Here is a 26415-nt window from a genome sequence, read left to right as displayed (position 1 = left end):
TTACTTCTCATCTTCTTGGTCATTTTGTCACTGAGTTGGGATGGTGACTGACACATAGTTAGTTGATTGCTGTCTGCACCCAGAACAATGGGCACAGATTTTTTTTTTTTCATTTTTTTTCTTTTTTCTTTCTTTTCTTTTCTTTTTTTTTTTTTTCCCGGAGCTGGGGACCGAACCCAGGGCCTTGCGCTTCCTAGGCAAGGGCTCTACCACTGAGCTAAATCCCCAACCCCCAGATTTTTTTTTTTTTTTAAAGCTCACATTTTGGTATTTGCCATCCACTCAGTGCCAAATAAAGTTTGAAGGGCAGGAGGACACTTTTGAGTTCAAGACTAACCTAGGCTACAGAGCAAGTTCCTAGGCTACAGAGCAAGTTTCTGTCTCAAAAGACAAAAACAAAACTTCATATGCATACAGTTGACACCCTAAGGAGGGACATCGCCTAGCAAAGGAGAAGGATGTCAGGCATATACACCAAAATAACCCTGGAGATGAGTGTGAACATCCAAGCCTGCTGGTCCCCGAGTCCTTGACTTTCATAAATAAGACTCTCATAATAGGCTGAGACGAAGCTCCTTATGACTGTAGACTCTTGAAGGTCAAGTCAAACCAGAAAGTGACCACTGGCATGTAAGACTTCAGACAAGGGCTGGAGAGATGGCTCAGTGGTTAAGAGCTCTGACTGCTCTTCCAGAGGTCCTGAGTTCAAATCCCAGCAACTACATGGTGGCTCGCAAGCATCTGTAATGGGATGTGATGCCCTCTTCTGGTGTGTCTGAAGACAGCAACAGCGTACTTATATATAATAAATAAAAAGAGACTTCAGACAAAAGTAAAAGAGGTTTATGGGCCTTGGGTAGAGATAAAGCCTCCCTTTTAGGCCTTGTTCTAATGTCATCTTTCTTACGAAACCTCCGAACACCTTTCTGAGTTGCAAGTGACTCTTTCTTTCCACACTTGAGTTGTGCCTTACCCCCACTTTCTGCACCCATGTATACCCCATCTTTTCCCAGTCACTAACGACTCTATGACAGCCTATGCTGCTCTTACCACCATCATTGCTGCCTGTACACCACGACAAGCTAAGTTCCTCAACCTAGAGGACAGGCAGGCTTTTACTCCTGGTGGTTCCCAGGTTCAAGCAGGCGCGACTCTTGCAGAACATCTCCTCAGAACACACCTGACTGGTGAAATGGGGAGCCGGTAGCTCAACATCACGTCGAGATGTCAAAATGAGCTGGTAAGGGAGAGCTAGGGCCAGTATTGAAATTAGATACCACTAGCAGCTACTTCTAGATGTGAAAAAACAATATACAGGAAACGAACTTTTTTAAGCAAATTTTTATTTATATCAAAATACAAAACATTTCTGAAGCAGAGTAATGGTACATGAGGAGTAATTAAATACTAAATGTTTTGTAATCAGCTTAGCTTGCAATGTTCCCAGGGGTACCTTCGCTGACCACACATCTAGTTACCGGATGTGTCTTCTTTCTCTCTCTTTCCCTGTGTTTGCTTATGTACTGTTGTTGTTTGCGGATATGGACATGCAGTGTTAACTGGTGATGAGTTGGTCAGCTTCGGCAAGTCTGAAAGCACCAGCAGGTGGAGCCTAGAGTCGCAGTCTAGGTCAAGGCCGACTGCAGGTTTCCTCCCAAATAAACCGGGGCTGGTGCTCAACTTTACACTGACAAGTCTGAGGCCAAAGGAATCACTGTCCTCAGCAGGCAGGGCAGGCATTATTGATTAGGACCACGGAGCAGGTACAGCTATGGGTCTGCCACAGTGAGGCCCTCTCAATGGGCTAAGAAGCCCACCCAGGCCAAGGAACAGGAGATGGAGAGATCCTTGGAGGAAACTTTGTCCCCAAGAAACTAGGCAGGGGCTAGAGAGAAAAAGGGTTCCTCTCAGCCTTAGGCGGTTAGGATTTGGTAGCTGAGGTGCCTGTCCCAGGGACAGGCCCTTCACAGATAGATACGTAGTTTGGAGATTTTTTTTTTTTTTTGAGGGGGAAAAGCACCTGTTTGAGAGTGTAGCTGTTTCTGATACACCTCCATTACTAACCTACAAGAAAGGGGAAATGGGAAAAAGGAAGGGGCGTGCCCCTCACTCCCACAGACACCCCACACCCAGGCCAACCTGGGTCTCCCTTTCAATCCCCAGGTAGTGCATGCACTTCGGCACTATGCACTGATGAGCTCATGCACACGTGCATGCACGCACACACACATGCACGCACATGCATGCCACATACACCAACACCCGCTTTCCCTTCGGTATCTGCTCAGGCAGAAGATGGGTACCCCACCTTCACCATCATCTTCTGCTCCCAAGAGTCCCTTCAGCCCACAGGTCCCAAGCACCCAGCCCCAGGCTTGACACACACTGGCATTCCCAGGCTTTTGAGAAGAGGAATAAAGCAGGGAGCTCCCCGGAGACAGAATATACAGAGTGGAGAATATGTCATAAGGCTTTGGTACAGCACCAATTTAATGTTCGTATAGTTTGATTTTTAAGTTATCTTTTAGAAGAAAAAAAAAAGGTTACTGAAAAAATAGTGTTTTATTTACTTTTCGGTTACATACCTGAAGTTCAAAAAGTATGCCTCTAGTTGCCATCCAAATTGACACTCAAAGGTGTTCTGTGCACAGCTGTACAATGTGTTGTTTAACTTTAATTTGGAGTCAAAGTCAGCTGCCCATGATAACTGACTTTAACCAATCCATACATACATACAGAAAAAGGAAGAGAGAGAGAGAGAGAGAGAGAGAGAGAGAGAGAGAGAGAGAGAGAACACAAAAGCTACCCCTACATCTCCCACCCCAACCCACTAAGGAAAAACATCTAATAGAGACAAAATACAGCAAGCTCTAAGGAACCAGTGGGACGAAGCGTACTGATCCCGTCCAGCTGGCCTCTTCAGGAGCAGCACCATGAAGCACCCTAGCGCTGTGATGTAATACTCAACATTCAAGAAATAGAAATGAGGTCTGAACCATCTTCGTGAGAAGACTAGGCGTGAGTGAAGAGACCCAACGAAAGCCAAAGGAAGAATAAAGGTTTGAAATGAGAGCAAGAAATCTCATGACAATATTGATAGTCATGTCCAGGTATGTTAAGACTAACAGCCAGGAGGTTGCCATGTGCAAGAGGTGTGCCGTCTGTGAGGGAGCCTGGCAGGGAGCACCAGGATCCTTCACCTCCCCACTGCTGTGTGTCTACACACTAATGGGACAACAGGAGGGAGGGAATTCAGACCAAAAAACTATGTCCAAGATGATACAGCTCTTCCTCATGAAAGAGAAAAGTTAGAGATGATGGGGGCCCCAGAGTTGCTGACCAGAGCAGAACACCCTCTGCCCGGTCAAGGGCTGTATAAGGACAGGTAACTTGGGGAAGCATGCCCCCCTCCTGCCCTCAGTCTCTGGCCCCACAAATGGCAGTTAGGAAACTAAATCTGAATGGAGCTTTAAGACTTTCTGACAGTGCATACAGGGCTCCGTGAAGAGAACACTGATCAGCTGCTCCCTTAGTGATATCTCAGTTTCCAGTTCCCGCATCAAGGTCATTCATTCCACAGAGCACCTCCTTTCAGTCACTTCCTCAGCAACAGAACAACCCCCCCCAAAATACCCCCTAAGCCAGCATCATGATCTAGCCCTCACCCACAGGACGGGCCCGTGTCCTGTCCCTCACCTCACGCATTTGTATTACCCAAAATGTTTCCACACAGACCTACAGCACAAGGTGAGGCCCAGGCAAAACTGACGCATGGTGGAGGTGTCCCTTTCCCCGAGGCTCCTGGTTAAGGACAGTGGGGAAAGGACAGAGCTGCATCGACCCTGGGGAGAGCAATTCCCAGATCTGTTTCCACATTCGTTCCATAGAACAGACAGAGGTAGCCAAACTAAGTCCCCACAGATTTCCTCTATCTCCTACTAAGAAGAAAAAGCATCACAATTCAACCTCCCATGACCTAGGGACCAAGGTGAATCATAAGGATATGAAACAGCTCAGAATCCTGGCAGTGGCTTTCTCAGGGCTCCCTTCCCAAACACCAGTCCCATTAACTGAAAGATTCAGAGTTAAGGCAGCTTTACTCCTTCCACACATAATCAGACCCTGGCCTTCTTAGCTCTGTGTTCTCTTACGGAAAGCTGGCTCTTCTGGGCCTCCACTCGTTTCTCCTCCAGTGCACGCCTTGCACCATCTTCATGAGGTCTGGGTCATAGAAAGGGTAACGGTAACATTCCCGAAGCCGTAAAGCTTCAAGATGAAGGACGTATCCGTCTTCCCATTTCCAGAGAGGGGTCCAACTGGAGGTCATGAAATCGGCGGGTAATCTCAGGTACCTTGGTGCTGCTGGGGTTTCTGAGAATCAACGTGGAGTAGATTCTCAGTAGAGTAGCGTCAGAGCAAACCTGGGCTTCATGGAGTATGAGCCCTGCGATGCTGACAAGATCTGCTCTGCTCGGATCTCAGGACAGGAAGTGAGACAAAAGAAACGAGGTGGGCTCTAAGAGTCAAAACAACAGCAATGGAATCCCCTCTCTGGTAAGTGAGGAGAGGACTCAAGCTAGAAAGGAACTAAGAATGTGCTGTTCTTCCTCTTGCCCAGCCTCTCAGGAAATCTACAAGAAACACCTGGCTCTCCTCCTTTGGCCTCCTGAGGAGTAAGGCAGGACACACTGCCAATTAGACCCAGTGCTGCCATCCATCCTGAACTTCCTGAACCACAAGAGTCCATTTTCTCACAATATCCTTGGACATTTTTGAATATTTTAAACAGATCATTAAGGGAATCATAGGTCTCCATACGGGTCAGGAGTTAGAGTTAAGCTCTTCTCCACCCTACTTTGCCTATCCCACGGTTGAGGCATCTGGAATAAGAGCTCTTGGCTAGCATTATGTTTTGTTGAGGCAGAGGGGGGCACTTTTGCCTTTTCTTAAATGAGAAGCAGGAAGACTGGAGAGACTACAGTCTTGAGTCTCCCCTGGCATCTGTATCAGCTTCAAGCACATCACTCTGATCACTTGGCACATGAGAAGAAAGAGCTAGCACCAGGGGACGCCAGCTAAGGCTGCAGGGCATGTGGCCCTAACAGCATATGTGAGGTCTTGAATTCTCAAAGAGGTATTCTTCAGAGCACACATTTTCCTTCCCAAACGCAAGTGAACTCCTCCCCAAATCTCCCATCCACACCACATTGTTCCGATACATTATTTAGTGTCCGAGTCCCGGGCAAGGAAGATAGCAATGGGGCTCATTCCTTACATCATGACCAATGTCAGTCCCTCATGCCTGATCTTCCATTCAGTGTTCTGGGACTAGACTGCCCCATTTCTGACAACAGTTTATTTTCCAATTAAAAATAAATGAAAAAGCACAGATGCTATATTTATACGAGATATCACATTCACGCTGGTTCCAAGACTCTACAGCAGTAATTACCAGGGTGTATCTTCTCCAAGACTGAGCCCACGCAGTCAGCTTCAAAAACCTCACTACCACCTTCCATGGGGGCTGCTTGAGCCTAGGTGCTACAAAGCAGGAGAGGTGTTACCAGAAGACCTAGAGAATCCGAACTACTCCCTCTGCCCAAGATGCTGAGCTAGATCGTTTCCAAGCAACTGAGTACCAACTTTAGCCATGGGGTATGGATTAATGCTAAGCTCTCCGTCGTCCTTTGTACACTGAGCACATCTACCAAACAGCATGAGTTAGGGAACCCTCCTGACAGGAAACACACAGATCCGGTAGCTTTCCGTCTTCAGCTCGCTTGTCCTTTCTACAAGTGACTTTAGCTCTTTTCATATATACACATTATCTACCAGAAAGACTCAAGCAGCTTCCAACACGGTCTGTCTCAAGGAGGATGGAGAAATAGGTGGGATCAAGGCATGAGCGAACACCCCGGACCACCTGGGGGAGGCGATACTGCTCAAAGTGTCTCTAAAGCACAGGTACAAAAATAAAGCAAACTATGACTTCATATAGATATATAGATATGCTAGATAGATAGCTTTATATAAGTTTTCTTTATATTTATATATATGTGCAGAGGGCATGAGGCCCACTCCTGCCCGGCTTACATCGCTTCCCCCCCACACCCCCCACTCCCCGTGTGGACAACTTACCTGAAGCTCCCACTGTTAGCCACCACTATTGCATCTGAGTCTTGCCCCCCTCCCCAGTAAGTCTCCTTTTGCCTTAAAATAGAACAAGTTATATATATTTATATAATTTTATGTACAATCTCCATAAAAAATACACTCAAGGTGGTATATTATGACCCTCCTGCCAAAGCAGAAGTTAGTCTAGCAAAGAAAGAGTCAGCCATAACTAGGCCTGATGCTACCCAGGCAAAGCGGTGTCTCTACTACAATTCCCTCACACCCATACTCTCATCAAACACACATCCAAAGCATACCCATACAACACACACACACACTGCACACGCCGCCCACACATACACATCACACACCTCACGGATACTCAGACCCATCTAATACACTTAATTCTGAACACTGGACTAATCAGTTGGCTAGGGGTTCATGACCAGGCAGATAACCTGACACCCGCAGAGAAACAGGTGAGATTACTCCATTTCTCTGACCCAGCCAGGGCAATGTCAACCCACAACAGACTGCTCAGTTGTTCTCAGTAGGCAATATAAATACTCGGTGATAGAATAAGTAAGTTTCCCTTCCAGGGTTTGCAAAGGTAACTATAAGGAGGCTTATCGTCCTCTACCAAATAGAATAGGTTCCTAAGCCAAAAGGAAGGCAAATGTCTCCCAAGTCCCCACCTCCCATATGAGGAGCAACAGGCATTTTCCCTAACCATAGTTTATGTGAAAATCCCAGAGGTCACCCCAAAGCATGCTTTCAGTATTTTAAGGTTGAAAATGCAAATCCCCTTCCCCAGTCCAACCCCTAGACCCTCCCCAATTCTCTCCCTAACCCAACCACCTCCCTAGTGTAAACCATGCACAAGCCAGAGATCCTGGAGCTACACCCAAGTGGAGGCAAGAAGGAAAGAGAGTCTGGATGGTATGAATGTGGGTGGAGGGAGAGCTTGCTCTGCACTTCCTTAAAACAGATCCAGGAAGTCAATGCCGGTGGGAGATGGGATTGGTGGGACACATTTCTTCAAGACCCAAAAGAACAGCAAGCCCACTCATTCATGTTACCATGTAGATAAGCTGGGAAGGAAAGGTAGACAGTGGAGGCCCCGGCTGCAAGCTGAGTCTCTTGTGCTGCTTTGGTTGAATTCCAATGCCAGCGGTGCACAGCCGATCGCTCTTCACCAGAGCTCCTAAGAATCCCTAACTGCTGTAGTTGACCCACTACAGAAGAGAAAGTCTGAGTGGTTCAATGGCCCGCTGCTGATCTACCCATCTATTTAGCAGTTAGGATACCCCAACTCTTCCCCCTCCTAAGACATGGCCAGTCACGAAAAAGATTTGCACTAATGCATTTTTTTTTAATCTACACAGAATTCAGAATGATCTAGGAGTGTCTTTAAACCAGATTCAATTGATTAGGGATTATTATTATTTTAAATGAGGTCATGAAAAAACGTTTACCCTCTTGGCAATCCAAGACACCAAACATCTGGTGCAGACAGCATATTTGTTCCTGAAAGCTTATTTGGAAGTATAGACAGGAGCCCAGACATATGGCTCTGGACCCACGCTCGTTCAACATTAGAGGTGAAGCCGTTATAAGCCAGACCCATAACTGCACCAAGTTGCAGGAGTTGGGAAGAGCTCTTAGAATCCAACTGGAGCTTTGATTCTCAGATTAGTGACTTCTCTTAAAGAGATCTTCAGTTCTTCCTCTTAATCCAAGAGGAAGTTCCATAGAGTAAGGAGTACACAACAGATGACCTCTGGTTTCAGATGAAATTATTTTACTCTGATAGCTATAGTATGGTATCTTTAACCTATCAAAGGAAGAGAAATTAAAAACAAAGCCTCTAGTCACAAGGCCACTATGAAGCCTCCAAGTTGAAGGCATTCTCTATAGCTCAAGAAGAAAACTGACAAGATCGGAAGCCCCTCCCCTCCACCATCAGCACAAAGGTCCACTGAGCACTTTCAGACACAGTCTGCCACAGCAGCCATGAGAATGAGGACCAAGTTCCCGAGAACAACTGTTCCCTCTCCACCGACAAGGAGCTGTGGGCATTTGAAGACCAGTCTCCCACTTTTCAGCAAGAAGCTCCAGAAACAGAAAAAAACTGAAGAAGTCTGCGTTGTCAGTTAGAGACGCATTCTATAACCAGAAAAGTCCTGTCTTAAGCAAACTTTCTCCCAAGATCCAGTCTGCTCACAACCTGTTCTTGGTGGCCACATCCCTCCCACACCAGGGGTGCCTGCCCCTCACTGCCTTCCCTGCCAGTCGTTCATTTCCTTGTGATGAGCCTCCGACATCTGTACTGTCTGGGCTGGTAGAGTCTCCAAAGAGAACCAGAAGCTTGGTACCCTGTGTAAGTCTTAACCTTGTCATCCCAGGATTCCTTGCTTTACAGACAACTGATTCACGACTCCAACCCTCTAAGTGTCACATCGTGCCTTCCCTCCACTCTCTAACAGTCTAACTTCCTTTCCGCAATCATCCCTTGCCCTACTGTAGTCAATGAAGAAGAGCTGCCACACACATCCAGAGCCTGTTCCCAAAGAGACAAAGATAATCAGCACGGCTCTGAGCCTCTGTTGTATTGGAGCTTGCACAAAGGGTAGGGCCCAGCCAAGGAACACTAGTGAAAATGCACAGGATCCCAGAGAAAGCATTAGTAGTACCTCCATGCTCTGTATCTCTGCTCTTGACTCTATCCTCCCACCCCCAAGTCGCTGCAGTGCCCCCCAAAGCACTTTTACATGCAAAGCAAAGCCTAACCATTAGCTGTTCACTTCCTAGAGTTCTCTATATACTAACAAACCGTACTTATCTATATAATTTCCCCAGTCCACCCCACGCCTTCTTAAAGGGTTTTTCTACCAAAATTAGAAGAAATGGCCTCAGTCTCAGACTCAGGTCCTAGGAAGCAACTACAGTGCCCTAATGTTCTGGGATACCTCCCCTGAAGCTACAGTGTGCCAATCTCATCAGGAGGAGGAAACAAAGGAATACCACATCTCAACCTTACGCAGCTTCCTCTGCATAAAAAGAGCAGAAGAATGAGAAAATAAAATCTGCTCACCCTCAAATAGGTAAGATCACTGTGAAAAAAAAAACACCAATAAGTAATTGTTCTAACACACCCTGCTGAAATCTCCCCCAAATACATAACCCAGGCCCCTGGAGACAGAGTACAGATCTTGCTCACAGTGTGTGATGTAATCTCTCTCCTGCCCTAGTCCCTCTAAGAAAACTGGGAAGGAGATGGGCTGGCCATTAGGCAGAAGCCAGCACTAGACATTAGACCAACAGCCACCAATAACCATGGTTGCATAGATCTCCACTCAGAGACTGGAAAGCAAAACTGTGTAAGTCAGCCATCAAGTCGAAAAAACAAGATTCACTTCTTATTTTTCATCTTCTTCCCGTCAAATAATTGCAGTCTTTCTGGGCCTTCAGAGAACCAGTTTACGATCTTCCTGGCTGGTGGCTTAAACACTGCGATAGCACTTCCAGGGACAGTGCAGAAGGAAGGACACACACAAAAAATACCAAGTATAGGAATAGGTTTTGAACTGAGTTACTTCTGCAAGGCTACCAGACCCAAAGGGGAGGATTTGGAAGACATGATCCCCCACAGCAAGAAAGGTGAAAGCCCTAGGAAGCTCAATAGTGGTCACTGCTAAGTTCAGAGGAAGAGTGTAAAGGTAATTGGTCCCTAGAAGTGGATACACCCCAACATCACACATTTCTAAACATATTGTCAAACACGTGCTCCAATCTAGCAATTGAGACCACGCCTATGACACCCTGGTCAGGCACTGACCATGGGGATTGTATCCAACAGTTGGCTTTGCAGTAATCAAAGGAGGGGCTGAAACAGTTTCCTGAACTTCAGGAATGCTGCTGGCCTCCAAGAAAAGTCATAAGAAGAAAGACCTCTTAGGAGAAGACTGTCTGAGAGGCCACTTTGGGATGGGTAGGACCTTGTGTCCCTTCTGAGCCCAGGGGACACAATAGCACAGCTGTCACACACCCAGTGGCCAATCAAAAGCAGTTTCCACCATTTGGTCAGCAAGGCAGAGGTAAGGGGCCCTGCCAGAGGCAAGAAGAGGAAGGAGTCAGCACCTTTGTTAGCACAGCCTGCAAGCCAGGCCTGCAAGCCTAGCCATGGGCTGAGGCATCTGAGCTCACAAGGTTTGGCTCTTGGCCCTACAACACCCCAAAGAAACAAAGTCTTTGACCACAACTTCTCGGTTGTAACCTCAAGGTCCAGAGAGTGACCAAAATTCCCAGGAGGGTCCTCAGAATAGTTGTCCAAGTTCAATACAAAGCTACTGCCCCGACACCCTACTTTTGCATTCCGTGGTTCAGAAATCACGTAATGTGAGAGCAAGCAAACACTATACAGGCTAGGCCCGTAGGAGTCTCCAAATGCTACCCCAGCTATTTCAGGTAGCCTTGTTCCCAGTAGCCCCCGAGATGATGAATTAGCAGCCCAAGGTGTCACAGTGGAAGAAGCAGTGTGCCACTTCTGCAAAAGAACGGGAATCTTGCAAGTCAACCCTTCTACTTCATCAGAGCTAAGGTCCAAGGGGCCAGTGGTCTCCAACATCTCTGACAACCACATCAGTTGGAGGAGTCTAAGGTATGTGGCCCTAATCTCAGAGCAGAAGAAACTCTGCCCTCAGCACCTCTTTTTCCCACGTCCGGAAGAAAGCTGCGGTTGGTGTGGCTTGCATGGTGAAGCCTCAAGTGTGGAGTCCATCGCTGGGAGAGAGAAGGGAGCACCGAGGCCTGGCTGCAGAGATGCAGTCAATCCCCGAAGATGGAAGCTCTGGAAAGGAGGTGTCCCAGCCCCTGGGACATCATCAAAGTCACTAGGCCAAGTGACCAGCAGCTTCTGTGGGACTAGCAGAAACCTTCCGGTAGGCATGGCTAATGCCCAAGGCAATCACTGGAGAGGGACGGATACAGCAGCACCAAGAAGGAATACTTCCAGGAAGCTGGCAGTTCCCACTACTTTAGGCTAAGCCAGAGGGGAGGAGAGGGGAGGGGAGGGTGGTCCCCACCCTCCCCCTTTTCTACTCTTGAGTAACGCCATAACCCACCAGAGACAAGCATCGGAATTTACAAATGTCATCAGGAAAACTGCTGAGCACTAACAGTTTGAACCAGTACAAGATTTGGACAGAGAAAGGATTAGGGCCCTGGCGCCTGCCCGCTACCCCTTCTACCTTCATTCCTATGCCTCAGTCATTTCCACATAGAAGCAGTGAGGAAAGAGCACCCCAGAACTCAACACTACGAGGCACCCCCATCTCTTCATCTCATGCACTAGAGATTGGGTCCAGGGGGTGGAGAAGGACCCCCAGGGCAGAGCAGAGTTGGCAGGCAGCACATAGAGAGTATGCCAAGGAGCCACAGGCAGCTCCCACAAATGGCAATTAATCAATCTGGAGAATTAGCAGACACAAAAGGAAAGGAGGAGCCAATCGGCAGCAGGGGAGCGGAGCTCAGAGTGCCGAGCAGAGATGGGTATAAACAGAGCTTGTGGCAGCTTAGTGCTGAGCACAGGTGGCTACAGAACAGGAGGGCCTTTGGCTGCAGGGCTCCTAGCCCTAGCTGGACCAGAAGAGACTGAGGCATGACCCCATGAGCAGGGGGTTGTACACCAGGCCTGCCGGTCAGCCCCACTGTTAAACAAGCACTACATCTGTGGTGAGTGCCAAACTGCGTGAGAAAGACACCAGTCGGGCTTTAAGCCTGGCCATGCTTTCTTCACCTAACAAGCAGGCAACAAAGGCCCGGGTTTAGTTCAGGTGTTAACTTGTTGCTAACCTGCCAAGCACGGAGCTAGGAATCGTGGTAGGACCCCATTTCTGCTCCAGATGGGAGAGGCTAGATAGAACAATGGTGAACTCAGCTGGGAAGCATGAATCCTATTTCAACTGGAATGATCTCCCAACACAGACATGAGGACACCCACCAGTTCATAGCAGGCCCTGCTCACCAAGCCCCGCTGTTCAGCATCTTCCTCAGTCCCTCACTGACCACAGGGAGAAAAAGCACTTTGCTTCAATGTACATATATATACACATAGAGAAACCCACCAACGACACACAAGTGCATTTGTATCTATATCTATATATATGTGGAGTTAGGAGGGTCGGATATAACTCTAACCCCCTCCCAGGACTTGGAAAAGTGAAACAAATGCATTACTAAAAGCCATTGCTTTCCGTTTCCTCACTTCCTAAGACGTTGGAAGAGGTGAGAAGAACCAATCTAGTAAAGTGGGAGAGGTGGCATAGAGACAGATGTCTTCTATCCCCACATACTCCCAACTCTGACCCACAGTTAAAAGCTCTTCCCCTAGTCCTCTGTCCCATGGGCAAGGCTAGCTGGCTAGATAGTGGGTGTATTCCCCACTGGCATGAGGGAATACACACAGGTCAGGGGCCTGAGCCATCCCATGATGGGCAGAGGAGGACAAGGCCCTGTACAATGGTCCCTCTCTGCCCCCTTTAGCCTAGCACCCCACCCTGGGGACATTTAGAATGGTGTCAAGTCATAGCAGAGTAGCGTGGCCTGGGTCATCATGATCCACACTGTTGAGGATGGCCGTCTGGTCTTCTGGAAGCTGACGGTGGCACAAGTCTGAAAGCCGGGCAAAGGGATCAGGACGAGAGTGTCTCTTCTTCTTTCTGAGGCAGACAGCTTCGTCGGGCCACAGAACCTGAGAGTTGGGAAGCTGCTGATCCTGGGAGGCAGAACCGTCTACAGAGGAGACAGACACACAGAAGAAACGGAGTGAAATGGTGGACCAGAGTCTCTCACGCTCCATGCATCTCCCAGGGCTGAAGTCCAAGTTGCCACTGAAACCAAGGGAGCATCTGTACGTATGGGCTCCAAGGCCAAACATCTGCAGAGAACCTGCTCTCTCCCCACTGGAACAACCAAAACCCAGCCTGGAGTCAACAGAGTAAGGTCTATGAATTCATGGACCTCAATATGCAAGCTGTCTTAGCAACCAGTCTACAAATACTTGCTGTGCTGTGCCTCTTGGATACCAGGTGGCACTCTAGGTGGCAGGAAGCAGAGCTTCACTATATCTCTCTCATCTACTCCAACCAATGACAGACATTACAGGAGACTTCAATCATGAGCGACACTCAGGTCTGCGCGCCTCTTCCGCTGCCAGGGCCAGTCCTCTGCCTCATGGCCCTTTGAGGGATACAGTGGGAGGGTTTTGTTTTCTAGATTAATACTTCACATGGGGGAAGTCGGGAAGAGACAAACTGTCAAGGTTTGAAAGATACAGAAACTGGATTCTCAGGCGTTGCAAGTGCAATAACAAAGAAAGACGAGATACGAATGCACCAATGGCCAGGGCCCTGCTTCTGCCTCCCCAAGAGGTAATATCTGGCTGGAGACTTGAACCAGGATTATTCCCCAGAGCTGAATGAGAATGACTACCATCAACAAGAACAGCCAGTGTAGAAACCTCGAGTTAAAAGCAGGTGTAAGCCACTATGGTGGGGCACCCCCTAATCCCCATACTTGGAAGATTGAGGCAATAGGATTATGAGTTTGAGGATAGCCTGGGGTGTACACACTGACCCTGCCTTTTAAAAAAAGAAAGAAGAGAAGATAAGGTAAGAGAAGAGAAGAGAAGAGAAGAGAAGAGACGAGAACAGAACAGAACAGAACAGAATAGAACAGAACAGAACAGAACAGAAAACAGAACAGAACAGAAAACAGAACAGAACAGAACAGAACAGAACAGAAAACAGAACAGAAAACAGAACAGAACAGAACAGAACAGAACAGAACAGAACAGAAGAGCAAACACAGTGAGTCCTAGAGAGACGGGGCAGTTAAGTCAACAGAATCTAAAACTTCTTGTTGCAAGGAAAAGAAAACTTCTACAAGATTTTTGTGTGAGAATGTATGTGTGTGTTTGTGCATATGTGTATATAAACACGTATGGGGGATAAGAACTGTAAAATCTTTACAGCTCACTCTGGCTGCTCTCCTGGCAGCCGAGAGAGAGGGGGGCAAGAAGAAGGAGTATTTAAGCCCAGACATGGGTACTTTCAGGTCACACTGAGCTACACCGCATGACCTTGTCTCAAAACAATAACAAAATAACATTCTGCTTTCCTGCCTCAGTATTCCCACTGGCGGACTCATAGGAAACCAGTTACCCACGAAGGCTAAGGGATCAATGAGTGATTGCTGCCTCTCTAGGTAAGGGCCAGGCTGTCACCTCTTTGGGGTACTATAAGATTGCAGATGGGGCAGGAGGGCAGCTGCATGGCACTGCAACAATCCAAAAGGAGAGAAAGGGACCAGCGCTTCAACTTTTCAGTAAGAGCAACCAAAGACGGAGACGGCCAGGTATATTGCAAAGGTTGAGCCGACGTACCTCCCCACGAGGATCATGTGTGAGTCACAGAGTGAAAGAGTCTGGGCAGAAGCCGAGCATGAAGGAAACAGCACCATTTACAGAGTGGGAGACAGGGAGGGAGGAGTAGGTTTGAAGAGGATGATAAAAAAAAAATCAGTTTAAGAGTTATAAAGCATGCAAGTCTGAGTCCAGGAGTCAACTAGAAATACAAGATGCTAACTCCAGGACAACACATAGGCTAAAGGCAGACACCTGAGAATGGGCACCGAAGCTGATGAGGCCTATTCTACAATAATTAGATGAAATTTATTCATTTAAATTTACAGTTATGCACTTCCTAACAGTATTTTAACCAAGGAAGGGTCATCTATTCAATGGCAGTCCCATAGTGAGTGTCCAGGCTAATACAAGCCTTGTCTGCAATGTTCACACAGTACCCAAATCATGTAACGGTGCAATTCTCAGAGTGTGTTCCTATCCTTAAATGCGTACACAAAAGAAATAGGTCTGTAGCATATATAACGTATTATGTACGTGATTAAATTGAATGAGTTTAAATCCCAAGTCTCAGAAAATTAATTTTTGCTAAACATGGCAGCATCCACCTGTAATCCTAGCCATCCAAAAGCAGAAGAGGACCAAAAGGTCAGAGCCAGCCTAAACTATCTAGACAGGACCTGTCTCAAAACAACAACATGATTTTCTTTTTCTCTGCCTTTGTATTGCCATTCACAAACTGACAGGAAACCAGCTACAGCCAACGGCTAAGTCATCAATGAGTTCATGGGCTTAGCCTCTGTGAAGACTTTTCCACCACCTGACTTGTTAAGACAATTGATCGGCAGTGGTCACCAAAGATCTGCAAAGAAATTGCTAGACACTCTTCCTGGACCGGCTTGTAACCTTCCTACAAACACCGGTAGAAAAAGAATGTCTGATAAATGTCAACTGCTCTTCTAAAAGAAATGCTCAATTCTTCTTGCACTATCTCCTAAGCTACTCATCACTCATTGCATCAGATATGGTGCGTTGGAAGTACCCTTTAAGAGACAAGGAGATTTCAGTCTCTCTCCTTAGAAAAGGTTAGTCACTGCAGAGGCTGGCCTGGCCCATGCCACATGAGCCCATGCCTGCCCTGTGATCAACTAAAGAGCTTGAAATGGTGAAGGAGAATCACACAAGGGGACAGGGACAACAGCAAGGTGTGCTGCAGAGCAGGAAAGAACAGGATACTCCTTAAGTTGCTCAAAAAGCATGCTGAAACATTACGGTGTACTTTCTAACGCTCCGAGTAACAGAAAAGGCTCTACGGGCACACGCGTACCCTCAGAGCAATGGCTCCCCAGGTGGGAGGAGATGAACTGGGAAGGGAAAGCAATCAGATCTCTTTCTTGTGTTTTCCCATGAAAATCATCTGTGTGCTATTGAAAATGAATGTTTAAAGGGGAATCAAGAACAAGAGAAGCTGGTAGCGCTTCTAGAGAACACCCAAGGTTGGGATCCTGGGCCCACAGTCCTCGTCAAATGGGGAAAGCACGGTGGAAAGACAAGTAGTACTTCCCACCATTTACCGGATCGTTTCTTTGACTTCGAAGAGCCCTTGGATGACTTTTTGGGCTTCTTTATCCGTTGGTATCTCAGAGCCTCCAGCCTCTCAGGCACAGCAGCGTTCCCGGGTGCAGGTGGAAGTATTCTGCAAGGAACAATTAGAGAGGCACAGGTCAGCTCCCAGAAAGGAGCCTTTGAAGAGGGCTGGAAGAAAGCCAAAGGACTGCCCATAGAAGGATGGAGGCCAGGGATGGAGTCCGGGGTGTCCACGATCATTCCTGGACACTTGCTCTCCTACTGCTTCTAAAAGGAGAAACCCAATAGAAAGCTCCAGCAGCGGGAGGCCTATCTCAGGTGGGAACCAACCTGGGGAGCAATCAGAAGACCCTAGGAAAGGAGAGAGAGACTTTAATGTAAGCCAACCACACATCACTTAGGCTGGGTCAAGCAAGTGCCAAAGAAGAGTCAGTTCCTAGAACTCACCATCATCAAGACCTTAAAGTAAAAATGGAAGAGCAGATTACAGCAGGAGGCGAGCAATTCCAGTCCCTGCCTCCCACGTCCAAAGACAGGAAGGGGCGAGTAAGTAGCCAATGCCCCAGTAAGGTGTGGACTCTGTGGAACCCAACTTTACAGGGCCACTCCTTCCAGCTACAAGATTCATCTAGAACCTCACAGCTAGCTGTTGTCACACATCAGCACCAGCAGGCAATGTCTGCCCAACACTCTGCAGACAATGCTTGGATTTCCTCAGTCTCATAGGAAAACGGAAGAGAGTAGAGGTGGATTATGACAGGATTGAGTGTTCAAATCTTACGGCCCCACAAAGTCCTTGCTGTGTGGGGTCAGTGGTCTCCAGCAAGTTCTGTATCAACCTCAATGTTGAGACGGTTGGGAGAGGAGACTCCTATATGCTGATCCTTCTTTCTCCGTCCCTGTTATGGGACGGATAAAGTCCACCATTTAACCAGAGCCTGTGTAGCATAGGTCACAATGGGAATCAAAATGAACTGAGAAGAGCGCACGCAGTGTGTGACACGGTGCCTACAGAGAGGGCATTCAAGAGTCACAAAAGAAGAAAACGGAGAAGACATGTTATCCCTCTTAGTTTTTCTCAAACTAAGACAACATGGAGCCTGAGGACCAAAGAGGGCAAAAGACAGGAGGGGCAATGCTTTCTTCCCACAAACACCGGTATTGGGATGAGACCAGGTAAGGTAGGACATTCTAGGGCCATGGTAGACAAAGGTGAGTCTCTTCTGTCCCCAAGCTGCTCAGCTGCTCATCTCCCTTCCCCGAGTCCCCACGTGAGGTTTTAGCAGATCCTAGTTTTAAAAAAAAGACACTCTGATAGTCCTGCGAGAAGTCCCCAGAGGTCCACAAGCTATCTGGGGTGGGGGTGTGGGAGTAAGTGGGGAGCAAAGAGAAAGGAATAAAAAGACAGCATTTCTCCAACATGGAAGGCCTGTGCAAGCACTGGGAGGAAGGCACTTGCAGACTCGTAGTTAGTAAGCCTCTGGTCTCTGGAGGTAAATGTCAGTGAAGGAACCTCCATCCTCCTTGATGGATGACATTTGCCCCAAAAGTCTTTCAGTGCATTGAATATCAAGAAACCCTCTCAAATTCAAGTCAGAGGCAACTCCTTAACATTTCACAACGAGTACCCATGTCCCGTGGAAGAGCAGTCTAGTTCACAGTGTAAACAAGTCCCCCCAACAACCCAATACGCCAGTGTCCAATCCCCTTCTCTTCCCCTAACCCAGCTCTACCCAGAGGTCTTCCCCAAAAGCAGCAGCTAGAGGGAGCCCTCATCACCCCTTCTTAACTTGGACAATGTTCTCTGTGTTGCCTGAAAAGAAAGCCAAGGACATGAATTCACCACCATTTGCCACCTCTACTCCAGATCCTGGCCAGCATTCAGCAAGGCCATGTGAGGTGAGTTATGTAGTTAGAGGAGACATCCAACAGCCAACACAACCCTTGACACCCACAGTTACAGCACCGTTCTTCCTTATTCCCTAGCCAACGGGCAGAAGTAGACGCAGCGTGGGGGCTGTCTCTCCTTCACTGTTAAGGGTAGGATGGGAAAAACAATTCACTAACGCTACAGCCGGCGGAAAGGTGAAACCACTTTCTATATATTCTATATGCCCTATAGAATAGCTGTGAGTTCAAAAGCCAGTGCCAATCTAGCCAACCACAAAGGGATTCCTCTGCCGTTGGTGACAGGGCACAGGCTATAGAAGCTGGTACAGAGCACCCCTGAGAATTCCTAAGGATTCTTCAAGGCAGATGGAATCTTCAGGGGGTGAGATACCAACAACACAATTAACATATTATTACTACTATCACGTATGTAACACATGCTCATCACTTCCCATGCCAGGCACACGTCTGTAATGAGTCTAAGAGGTACAGTCTGTACTAGCCATATTCCAGATGGAGACACTCAACTTTTGTGAGGGGAACAACTTAGCCAGGTATAATCAGACAGACTCTTCAGTATTAGGCTAAACTGCTCTTTAAGTAAAATGGACACAGAGGCTATTATAAACAAAACAGACTTTTCCTGATCCACAACACTCTCTGCTCTTTATGAACAGCATCGAGAGCCCTCTGGTATCAGCCCGCCTCCCATTTTTAGGGAGGATAACGGTGTCCCATGTCAATACTAAGTGTACCTGACACTGTTCCAGCTTTGAAACTTTTGGTATTGGTGTTTGGCATAAGAAGCAGTAAACCTGAACTTGATCTGGAGGTGAGGTGATCACAAGAGACTCCAACCCTGGTCCCAAAGGCAAGGCTCAGTTCTCCTACTGGTCAGTCTCAACTTGTCTCCACATACAGGAATGCTGCGAACTTCAATTCCCTTCTCTTAGATGGCCCTAGTATATTACTGACAGAGACCTCCAAGCCTACAAGCTTTTCTGGTCTCTCACTTCATGCAAATCCTAGTTCTGTGATCCAGTGGTGTTCCTTGCAGCTCAGAATTACCAAAAATTGCCAACATTTACTTTAAAATCAATTCTCATGCCAGTCCACACAAAATTCCCAGCCCACTCATTCAACCCCAGAGGTGTTATCTGCCTGGTACCCTGCTCCCTAGCGTAGCTGAGGAGAGAAGTGGAAGACTTACAACACAGGAATTTCTTAGGCCAGGAAAGTCAAAATCCAGCTGCCCATTTCTTTGGTTTTGGGCCCTAAGAACTATCCATAAAGACACATATGACAGGAACTCCTGACACATCTGGGAAGAAGGAACCTGGACTGAAGAACTCCATCAATTAGACTAGCCTGTAGGCTTGTCTGTAGGGCATTTTCTTGATTACTAAGGTAGGTACAGTCCACTGTGGGTGGCACCATCCCTATGCATGTAGGCCTGGCCTTTATAAGAAAAGTCATTGAACATCACCCTGTTCCTGCCTCCAGGTTCCTCCCTTGAGCTTTTGACTTGACTTCCCAGAAGGATGTACTATAACCTGCATGACAAATAAACCCTTTCCTCCCCAAAGTTGCTTGTGGTTAAAGCATTTATTATAGCAACAGCAAAGTCAACTAGAACAACACAGTTCTCCATAATTTCCCCAGGTAGTAGAAAGAAGTAACCTGGAGGCTGCCTCCCCTCACCATGGGTGGAAGGATGGGGAAATCTATTCAAATTCATATCATAGTCAGGGAAAAGGTGACAGAACTCTCTATGTGCCCCACAGTCAGTCAGGAAATCACAAGCTAGCATTAATCCAGCCCAATCACACAGGGATCCCTCGCTCATAGAGGCAGAATGCAGACTCGGTGTTTTACCTCAGGCCTCAGGTAAGGCATGTGCCTAAATGGGAGTCTCCCTACAGTATACCTAATCAAAGGGGACTGTGTTAGGCTTTCCAGCCTCCCACATCACAGAGGGCACAGAAGACAGTAAGGGGAAATGGAGTCAACGGAGTACTGTCAGCATCGGAGGAGCATTGAGTAATTGGCTGGGCCCTCAGGCACCCACAGAATAGATCCACATACTGCAGCTCCCACTCTGACACGGAAGCTGGGAAGAGGATAAAGAGAGAAGAGACAAAAGGGAGACAGGGTGAGGGAATGACTAAAGGAATGGGCAGAAGGAAAGGAGAGAGAATGAAGAGGGGAGAAACAAAGCAAGGACAAACGCAGACAAGATGCATCACGGCTTCTCCAAGCAAGACCAGGGGACACATGCAAAGGTGCAGCATGAAGACAGCATCTACAGAGGGGCCATAGCTTCACTATGGCCCGGCAGCTTCTGTGCCCCAGGGAATCTTTCAGCAAGCAGAAGAATGAGCAGAGGTCCCTGTTGCCTAGCACCACAAAGACCTAACTTGGACAACATAGAGGACTTCTTCTGCACTAGGGATGCTATCCAAGTCTAGGAGAGGAACAACTGTCACTCACTGCTGTCCCCGGTTTCTGGGTTTGCCACAGTGATAATGTGGCTCGGTTCTCTCAGATCTGACATGGGGAAGACACTGGGAAAGACGGAGTCGGTGGAGTTGGGGGAAAATGGAAATCACAAAGGAGCTGGCCACTTTGCAGGAACTGGGTAAGAGCTGTCCCACAGCTACCAAACCCCAGGGGGCAACAAAGCACCTATGCCAGCAAACAGCGGGGAAGACAGGCATAGGGCAGAGAAGTTAATCATTCTCCCTGCTCTGCTACAGCCATCCAAGGAGCCGCAAGAGGCCCAGAAGCAGGTGAGCTCCCAAGCACTCTATGATCCTGCCAACGAGGGTAGCTGCAGGCTGATACTCAGCCTCATACACAATGCTAGGGCCTCTTGGATAATGACAGTTTTATAGCTGCAGGTCATAAAGAAATGTCCCGTGCAGTCTCCTCTTGAGAGGCCTCTCTTAGGAGATTTATAGTCCTGAGTTAAGAGGAACAGCCTCTCACAGCATATGAGAGGGGGGAAGCATGCAGCTTCTTCTTTTAGGAAGCCAAAGCACCAAAACAAAATCTCCCACTCTCCCATCCAGGGGGTGGGGGCTGGGGCAGATTGCCAGCCCTGAGGCATGAGCAAAGGAGTTTAGGATAAAAACAAGCATCTTGACAGGGATGGAGCTCTGAGTTCCTGAGCATTTTTAAAAGAAACCTGGCCCCTTCGCTGGGAGGCCCCTCTTCTGGGTTCCACCTGGAAGGATGCTGGAGGAGCCAACAATGGCTGGGGAAGGGCAGTGCTGATGTCTAGGGTTTTAAGCTTTTTACCAACTCAACTCCTTTCTTCCTAGCATGAATTCTCCCGAAAACATGACCTAAGGGGCCCAGCTACTGCAGGGACCCTGAAAGCGATGTCGCTCTAAGGACAAGGTCACATTCCAGTCCTACAACAGCCACAGAAGGGCTGCAGAGTGCAAGGACCATGGGAGAGTGGCTGCACTCCCACCGTTGAAAAGCTGAAAGCCACCTGAGCCTCAGGACCCAGTTGGATGTGGAAGAGCGACCTCTATCATTAAGATCCCCAGGAAGGAAAAAACAACCCCAAGAAGAGATCTGAGTTTAGGGAGAGGGGTTGGCAGGGAGGACACTACCCTGAGTCTACTGGGGAAACAGAGCACTGAACTGAGGGGGATGAGAGATCCCTGGATCCCCGCATGGACCCAAACAGGTCCCCGAGGACAGAGATGCAAAGCTGACCATGGAAATTCTGGCTCCCTGGGGTTCATGCAGGGTCCTGTAGCTGCTATGGAAGTCTATGAGGGCGTCGGCAGCAGGATGGCAAGGATCTGAGTGAGAACAAATGCAGCCCATTCTAGAGAGGTTGGTATGGGCTTGGAGGTTAAAAGCTACAGCTAGGCAGTGCCCAGCACGGCCAGGTGGGCGGCTGGAGCGGCAGAGCAATGCGATGTGAGGAATCCAGAAGCCATGGGAACCCGGGAGCAGCAGCTGCCCGAGTGAGGCAATGAGGGGATATGTTTTGGATCCCCTCTTTTGGAAGCAATGGCCCTGCCGAAGCCCCATCCACCTGCCCACCCCACCCCGCCCCACCGATGAGCTCCCTTACCTATTGAGCTGAGGAGAGGCTTGTCTCGACAACACTGCCCAGATAGCTGAGATAATCAGAAACAAAGCAGTTACCAACACCGGCCAGATGAACCACCCACGCACACCCAGAGGGGAGGAGGGGACAGAGTGAGCAGAGACCCGCAGGCGAGGTCAGCGAACGGGTGAGGGAAAAGAGAGAACCAGAGAACCAAAGGCATAGATGGAACAGAGAGGGTAAGCAGGCTGTACAAGGCACAGACAGGATGCAATGACATCTCCTGCAGACAGAGACGACGGGGAGTCTTCACTAACCTCTTGGATCCCCACACAGCCTGCCCTCCAAGAGTGCCCACCATGGCACTGAGGTAAGCTGGCAGTTTCCAGTGACCACGGTAGTAAGAGGGGGAAGGCTGGGTTCCCTCCTCTCCAGTTACCTCCCATCCCCATCCCACCCCACCCCCATCCCCACCAGGACAGCCTCCTCTGGTCACACCAAGAGAAGAGGCCAAAGGACTGAACCCAAGAAAAAGACTGAGAAAGAGAAGGGAGAAAGGATGAGGGCAAGGCAGGGGAAGAGGGTGGGGGTGCGCACAACAGAGGCATGGCAGGCTCTTCAGAGCAAACTGGGTCAACCTCAAGGCGACGGAAAAGGAAAAGAGGAAGACGGACTGACTTCGAAAGGAACAAAGGCTAGGAGGAAAGGGGAGTGCAGACGGACAGAAGAGGCACAGACAGGCGTCCAGGCCGACTGGTACCTGGAATACCAGCTGCTACAGTACAGTGTGTGCTCTCTCAGACGAGCAGATCTCGGGAGCTTGTCTGTCTGTCTGTCTCTCTGTAGCTTCCTGTGAGGCACATAGGTGGGCGGGGATATGGCTCCCCACACACAGGTCTGAGTTGTTCTCAGCCTCCAGGGGTACCTTCCTGGAGAGACTAAGGACAGGGCCTGGAGTCCAGCACTTACTAGGCACGCTAAGGAGCAGGTATTTGAGTACATGGGGTCTCAGATCAGTGGTCCTGCTTGGTATGGAGTGGCTACACAAGAGGAGACACACGATCTGCAGGCAGCTCTAGGGAAGCAGCACTATCCAACACCAGGATCACAGGGATGTGGCCAGCCTCGACATCATGGGCAGCTTTCACAGGCATCACTGCCTGCTATGCTGTTCCCTTCCCCTTCCCCACATTCCTGATATATGAAGAGCCTTCACAGAACTCTGGGCTGGGTGAGGAGACTCCGGAAGTGCCTGGCAGGGTACCAGCAGGTAAGACCATCCGTTCCAGTGACGATCCTCTGCCAATGTGCGGCCAGAACTCCTCTCCCAGGGGTGCCATAGTGGGTCCCAAACAAGCCCCATTATTAGGATGATGGGGAGGTAGGGGACAGGGTAAGGCGTGGGGAGACTAGCCAGAAGTAGGCCAGAGACAGTGGCTTACACTCACCCTGAAGTAGGTAAGGTTGTTGGGGGCTCTGGCCGGAGTGGCTCCTCCCCCATCCTCCGAGGGGAAGGCGTCTGTCCAAACACATCCAAGTTGTCCCCTGGCGCCGGAGGGGCAGGGCCAGGTGGTGGAGAAGGGTAGCCTGTGGCCAGAGTAGTGAAGCCCATTGTGGGCCTGTAGCTGGGGCTCCCACTGCGGCTGCTCTGTGAAGGAGATCCCGTGGATGATGGTGTTGACTTGCGAGAGAAGCTGACCGCGGCTGGCGGCTGCAGGGTGATCTCTGACATCTCTGCCTGCTGCAGGAGGCCTGGTCGAGGTCGGGCACGAGCAGCGAGCTCAGGGGAGCCAGTGCGGGAACTAAGGGGGCTTTGGGTCAGAGGTGAGAGCCGGGAGGGCTGTAGCACCACTTGATGTAAACTGGGCTCGGCACGCCGGGCCTGCCGGGGGCTGGGCCGGGGCCGGGGCTGGGGCTCATACCACCGAGTGTCCAGGCCAAATGTGCTGGGGCCACCGTGCCCCCCGGGCTCGGCTGGCTCCGGGTAAGGCAACACCGGTATCCCCATACCTTGGCTGGTATGTCTTAGCTGCCCTTGGCTGACCAGAGGTTGCATAGGTCTTTCCTGCCACTTGGTGGCAGGGGGCGCCGGGATGGGACCCCTGCCAGGTGACTTGCCTACCCAGCCCTTTGGTGCCTCCAGAGATAGCATGCCTGGATAGGCTGCAGGCACCTGGAGCGGGGCTGGGGGCAGTCCTCGGGGCAGACAGGGCTTGGGCTGCAAACTCTCGGCCACATCACAGGGGTGCAGCTGGTGGGGGAACATCATAGCTGGGGTCTCCAGTCCCCCAAAGGGAAATTCTGGCCGGCCCCAGGGCTCAGGGGAGCGCCCTCCTGTAGGTGTCTGAGTCAAGGGCAAAGTGCTGTTAGAAGCATTCTCTCCGTTTTCCTCAGGGATGGTAGGGTGGCCAAAAGGCCCCTCGGTGTGCAGGGGTGGGGACGACATGACTGAGCTCAAGGGGCTGCCCACTTCTGGCATATAGAAGGGTGGAGGCTCCACCTCCCCAGGGCTGCTGCTGCTGAGGTACCCATAATACTGGCCATGCTGGAAGGGCCGAGGGGCAGGAGGCCTCGCTTGGCCAGTAGCCTGGAGTCGTCCTCCCAGTCCACTGGGGCCCTCGAGCCCTCGAGGCTGGAACCGAGGGCTGTATGCTGGTGGTGGCAGGTAAGAGTCCTGGCTGGAAGACATAGGGGTCAGTTGAGGCTTCAGAGCAGCCACAGACGTGGGTACCAGTGGGTCTTCATTCTCCTCATCTGACTGCCGGAACTCAGGGTACATGTCCGTCTCCTCAGCGAAGGGGAAGCCTTCGATTCGCCGGCCCTTCACAGAGGGCTCCATCTCCGACGGGCCCATGACGAAGCGGCCATCCGGGCCTCTACTGATCAGTTCAATGGGTGTGGTGGCCTCTGCTTCGGCCTCAGCCTTGGCCACGCTATACTTCCTGCTGCTGATAGCCCTCTTGGTTTTTTTGTACAGGGACAGCTCTTTCTCCCTTGTAGGGCTCAGCATCCTCTTGGCTGCTGGCTGGCCCTGGTCGTCAGAGGATTCAGACGGGGCTCGGAGTGTGCGGATACTCTCAGGACTCACCTTGCCAGAGGACAAGCTGTAAGTGTAAGAAACAGAAGATGATAAGGGGTGCTATACACACTGCCTTCAGCTTCTTCTCTTTGTCTTTAACAGTGACTCCAAGGGAAACAAGCATGGATGGGCTGAACATTTTGGTCAGAAATTCTGGCCAACTCTCTCCATTGTCTACACACATGCCGTCCATTTTTAGAATGAACATCCACTCTGCTACTTTTCTACTGACTTGCCCCTAAATTTGGTACATCCTGCCTGTGCACAATTCCAATTTTATTCTCTACTTGTTCAGAGATACAAGCCAATATTAATGCTGACTCCAGCAAAGGACCAGAAAACATTACAGAAATAACAGTACAAGGCTAAACAAACGAGCCGCGGCGAGCTTGAATTATCTATAGACTACCCACCCTCGATCCATGTGGGCAACTTAAAACAGACAAGCCAAATCAGCAGGTATAAAATACCCTAAGGAGATAGGATCAACGCAAGCTAATAGTTTACTATGTCTAGCCTCCCCCTTCTACCTACAGACCCCTGACAGGCAGAGACACTTACGGAGACTCAAGACTCTTCCTACAGTGAGTGATGGAGAGCGGAGGATCTGGAAGGGAACAAGAAAAAAAGGGAGCGGTCTCAGCCCCTACACACACACACACACACACACACACACACACACACACACACACACAAGACTCCGTACCCAAGGATCCATAGAAGGGCCCATTATAAAGTCACAGAGGAAAAGGCTTCACTTGCCTGGCAGCTCTATGCCCAGCTAAGAGGTCACACAACCACCAGGCCCTCTCTCCCTGTATCCATGGCCCTATCTTCTTCCCTCTAGTACCCTTTGTCTCTCTTTCCCCCTTTCAAATCAAGTCCCATTGCATGGAGGCACATGCCTCTAATACAAGCACTTGGGAGGCTGAGGCAAGAGAATCTCAAGTTTGAAGCATGCCTGGTCTATAAATAGAGCAAGATCCTGTCTGTCAAAGAAGAAGTAGTAGTAGTAGTAGTAGTAGTAGTAGTAGTAGTAGTAGTAGTAGTAGTAGTGGTGGTGGTGGTGGTGGTAATGATCATAGTAATAATAAATTTAAAACGAGGACATTAAGTGGGAGGAGACTGCGGTTGGTAGGTCCTGAAGAGAGTTGGAGATAGGTGGTGAGGGGTAAGATCAAAATACTTTGTGCATATATATACATGTGTGTGTGTGTGTGTGTATGTATATGGATTTTTCCAGAAATGAAC

The 26415-nt window shown here is 49.2% G+C and overlaps 1 protein-coding gene across 8 annotated transcripts in view; it reads right to left on the bottom strand.

The window, feature by feature from the left end:
- Positions 1 to 2543: 2543 nt before the first annotated feature.
- Igsf9b (immunoglobulin superfamily, member 9B) overlaps positions 2544 to 26415 on the bottom strand; it is a 55612-nt gene continuing 31740 nt past the window's right edge. The window contains exons 17-22 of one of the 8 annotated variants that reach the window (XR_005487809.2): positions 25726 to 25771; positions 23534 to 25189; positions 22846 to 22935; positions 22110 to 22155; positions 16111 to 16232; positions 12891 to 12906 (exon numbers count right to left, since the gene is read on the bottom strand). Coding sequence is in view for 6 of the 8 variants with exons in the window: in XM_235959.11 (XP_235959.6) it covers positions 12698 to 12906; positions 16111 to 16232; positions 23534 to 25189; positions 25726 to 25771 (2033 nt within the window). In the remaining 2 variants the exon portion in view is untranslated. Of the gene's footprint in view, positions 12907 to 16110; positions 16233 to 22109; positions 22156 to 22555; positions 22936 to 23533; positions 25190 to 25725; positions 25772 to 26415 lie in introns of those variants that run through there. The other 7 variants (XM_017595988.3, XR_005487810.2, XM_235959.11 and 4 more) reach the window with 7 other exon arrangements.

The sequence above is a fragment of the Rattus norvegicus genome, chromosome 8 (assembly GCF_036323735.1).
Source record: "Rattus norvegicus strain BN/NHsdMcwi chromosome 8, GRCr8, whole genome shotgun sequence".
NCBI classification, from domain to species: Eukaryota; Metazoa; Chordata; class Mammalia; order Rodentia; family Muridae; genus Rattus; species Rattus norvegicus.
The sequence above is the reverse complement of the archived record's forward strand: the minus strand, read 5'-3'. Positions and strand labels throughout refer to the sequence as shown.